This window comes from Propithecus coquereli, unplaced genomic scaffold, assembly GCF_000956105.1.
Source record: "Propithecus coquereli isolate 6110/MARCELLA unplaced genomic scaffold, Pcoq_1.0 Scaffold175, whole genome shotgun sequence".
Taxonomy (NCBI): Eukaryota; Metazoa; Chordata; class Mammalia; order Primates; family Indriidae; genus Propithecus; species Propithecus coquereli.
The window spans coordinates 3804259-3808549 of record NW_012142190.1 but is presented as its reverse complement, the minus strand read 5'-3'; the positions used below and the strand labels follow the sequence as shown (position 1 = coordinate 3808549).

Below are 4291 nucleotides of genomic sequence, written 5' to 3'. Positions count from 1 at the left end.
TCAGAAATTCATTTAATAACCTTTCCTGTGTGGTTTATTCCTAATGGTTATAGATTTTATAAATGGCACTTTTATGATTTCTTTTATTAACAGAATTCTGCTTGGTCAGAGTCGTGATGGCATTGTGTTCAGCACTGATGACTATTTTCGCCATCAAGATGGGTACAGGTATAATGTTAATCAACTTGGTGATGCCCATGACTGGAACCAGAACAGAGGTTTGTTTTGGGCCAAGTCTCCGGGATAGAATATTTGACTATGAGTCAGAAGACCTAGGTTTTTCTTGACTTCGATTTTTACCAGCTAAATGACTTTGGCAAGCCATTTAAATAGCTTTGAGACCCAATTTCTTTTCTGTTAGAGGTGGTGATAATTATACTTGCCTTTCTTGATTGGGGTTGTGTAAAGCAGAGAACTTAGATAAAGCATTTTGTGAACTGTAAATAGTGTACCAATACAAGCTGGTAAAATATTAGAGTTATGGAATATTTTGATAGGCTTTATTTTATACCTCATGAGTAAACTCAGAGAACTATGATAGTGTTATGTATCATAGTGTTATGTGTGATAGTGTTATGTTAAGTATTTCCCTGAGAATAATGCTAGTGTTTTCCAAGGCTTAATATAATGGCTGTGAATATTAAAAGTTTTTCTCATTGATGTTGCTCTACAAGAAACCTACTTAATAGATTTTTTAGGGGACACTGGTCAATTTCTGTTCATCGTTAATAGGGGTTTTTTAACGTAGGTTGCACATTTGAATCACTTAGGGACCTTTTAAAAAAAACTTATGTCTGGGCCTCAGCCTCAGAGATTCTGGTTAATTGATCTGGAGTGGGGCCTAAGCACTGGTGATTTTTGTTTTTTGTTTTTGGAAAGTTCTTCAGATGGTTCTAATGTGCAGTCTGAATTGAAACCTATTGATCTAGAACTTTAAGTAAATGTGTATGCTATTTTTTTTTTAAAGATGAACACATTGATGATTAAATAGCTTTTATTATGAAAAATTTTAAACCTAGATTAGAGAGAGTATAATGAATCTCGTAAACCCGTTACCAGAATTTTCTGTTATCAAGATTGTGACATATGGGCTTTATCCTTTTTGTTTTTATCTCCCTTCCTTTTTATTATAATTTGCTGAAGTATTTTAAAGCAAATTATAGACATTGTGTTATACATTTCAAATTAACTTTTTTACTTAATCACATCTTATTTAACTGCAATGCCATTATGGCACATTAAAAAGAGATACCTACTTCCTGTTCATTAGTTCTGGGAAAAGAAAAGATACCAATTCCTTGGCATCATGTAACCTAGTCTATAATTGAATTCCCCCTATTGTCTTAAAAAGGGGAAACAAGATCCTCAAAATACATTTTGTTTTATGTTTCTTTTGATTATATTAATCTATAGCAGTTTCCCTTCTTTTAACCTTCATGCTATTAGCTTGTTGCAGAAATGAGGTCATTTGTACTATAGAATGTTACATATTCTGTAGTTTTCCTTTTGCTTCCTACTGGTAACCATTTAACTTGCTCTTCTTACTCCTGTATTTTCTGTGAATGGAAATTTGCTCTAGACTGGAGGCTTGATTCAGTTCAACCTTTTTTTGTGTTTTTTGGCAAGCAAGTATTTAGTTGTCCCACTCTTGGTGGTGGTAGCCTTAATGAGTAGCTTCACAGGAATGGCCTGCTCCCTCTATTATCAAGTTCCCTGTCAGCCGTGTATCTGATGGTTTTACCCTACCATAAATTGTTTCCTGAGTCAGTTATTTCATTAAGAGTTGCAAAATGGTGATTTTTAGGTCCATTGTTCCTTCCATGTTTAGTAGCTAAAATTCTTCTATAATGAATTTTCTCTCAACTAAAGCTACTAACTAGAGTTGCCCTAAAGGGTAGTATATACAAGAAAAAAAGTATAAATGCTTTTCCTTTTAATTGTCAATTAGAGTAAGAAATATCAATGAGGGTATTTTTGAGCAAAACGTTTTCATTCTATTAAAGTTCATAGTTGTTTTTTTTTTCTTTCCTTTTTTGAGAGAGTCTCACTCTGACACCCTGATTAGAGTGCAGTGGCATCATCTTGGCTCACTGCAACCTCAGACTCCTGGGCTCAAGTGATCCTCCTGCCTCAGCCTCCCAAATAGCTGGGACTACAGGCCCACGCCACCACACCTGGCTAATTTTTCTACTTCTAGTAGAGATAGGGTCTTGCTTTTTGCTCAGGCTGGTCTCGTACTCCTGAGCTCAAGGGATCCTCCTACCTCAGCCTCCCAGAGTGCTAGGATTATGGGCTTGAGCCACTGTGCCCAGCCCTCTTTTTTGATTTTTTAAAATGCCATAGAACATTGTTGCCTAAATCAAATAATGATAGTATTGTAATTCCAAAAATGTTTGGAGTTATGTTTGGCCTAAATGGGAACAAGATTAGGTGATAAAGGGAATGAATAAAGACAGAACTATTATACGTTTGGTGGACTAGGAAATTTGTGCGGGGCATTTTTTCTCTTTGCAATACTAGAATATTTCATTAAAATATTTATGCCATGTGAATTATGTTGATTCTACTTGTTGAACAGAATAATGGTGTCTGGATAAACTACTGTTTGTTTTTTTTTATCAGTGTAATAAATATAGACTTGGATACCTTTAAATGTCAGGCACCTTTCTGGGAAAATCTATCTGCCTCATGTTTATTATTAGAAGAATCTAAATTAATTTTAGAACACTTATAAATTGAAAACATCTCCAGAGTGTCATTCTTCTCTTTCTTAGAGTATTACAATAATTAATTTGTTTACAAATTAACTCTCATTATTTGGGTATTCAAACATTGTTTACTTAGGAGCTCCATTTTTCTGGAGTGCACTGGACTGTCGTATTAGATGATGTATTAGATGATGATTATTTATGAAAAGAGGATACTCTACCCATTCCTGCAAATCAGAGATTTATTTGGTTAATAAGTTCCTTTTCTAGAATGCAACTCCTTGAATATGTGAGCCTAACTATCAGACATTGGATAACGGTTTCCATAAGTTTTTTTTTTTTTTTAAATGAAAGATTTGATCACTATGATTGGAGATAGAGCAGTGGGAGATGATAGCATCATCATGCTAGCACTAATGGATGATAGTAACCTGTTCATGACCCAGATTCTAAATTTCTTTTGGTATTTAGAGACATCTTCTCCCAAGAATGTATTCTACCATGGTTGTTATTCTAACTGACCTTTAGAATTCTATTTTAGACATCTGTATAAATGTTTTCATTATGTTGAACTTAGTGGAATTCTTAGTCGAATTCTAAGTCCTGAGAAAATTCCCTTATCTTTGCTTTTTGCCTCAGCCTTTTAAATTTTATCAAGTGTTCTTTTTTTTTTTTTTTTATTTCATTTCAGCATATTATTGAGGTACAGATGTTTAGGTTACGTATGTTGGCCTTGCTCCCCCCGCCAAGTCTGAGTTTCAAGTGTGTCCATCCCTCTGTCAAGTGTTCTTAATCTTAATCATTTTTCTTATCTGGTATGCCTAAGGGATATATACACTCCTGTCATTAACAGTGGCTCTCTGTGTCAGCGATTCTCACCTCATGGTAGAAAAGATGGCACTGGGATAGGGAGATAAAGTTTAGAAAAGTTCTTTTCTACTTCAGCTCCCAATTTGAGGATCATAGTCCTGAGACATCTCCACAAAGTCAATTGAACTGTGGTATTTAGCTACTTGGTGTATAAAGTTTTGATGGTAAGTAATGATAAATCAATAACTTTTTAATATAAGCCTTTCTTATTTCAAAACCATTATTTGTACATTGTAGGAAATTAGAAAATACAGATAAACATGAAATGCAAATATTCCTACCATCTACAGATAACTACTTTTAATATCTTAGTAAATCTTCTTAGCTCTGTATTTTGACCCAAGTAAGATCATATTTAACTATCGTCATGTAACTTGCTGTTTTCATTTAACAATCTCCATCTTTCCGTGTCAATAAATTTTCACCTCTTCTCATACTCAGTCCATATTCAGATGTAACTTGTTCCTTTATCGCCTATATTTCCCATAAATGAAAGTTAACTGTAGACTGAAGGCTTCCTTTAAGTTTAATAAAATGTCCCCAAAATGTCTTTTATAATCAGGTTGTCAAAACTAGCATCCATTCTGGAGAATACACCTGGCATGTGGTCATGTCTCCTTAATTCCCTTTTAATCTAGTGGAGTTCTTTTTTTTTTTTTAAATGGAACTAACTCGAGATTGCACAGCTTTGGTTTTAAGTACAAAGATGTAGT

The 4291-nt window shown here is 34.1% G+C and overlaps 1 protein-coding gene across 1 annotated transcript in view; it reads left to right on the top strand.

The window, feature by feature from the left end:
- The first annotated feature begins 116 nt into the window (after positions 1-116).
- The window catches only part of LOC105808476, an 84147-nt gene continuing 79972 nt past the window's right edge, over positions 117-4291 (top strand). Inside the window, exon 1 of the mRNA XM_012642127.1 lies at positions 117-218. Coding sequence (XP_012497581.1) covers positions 117-218 — 102 coding nt within the window. The remainder of the gene's footprint in view (positions 219-4291) is intronic.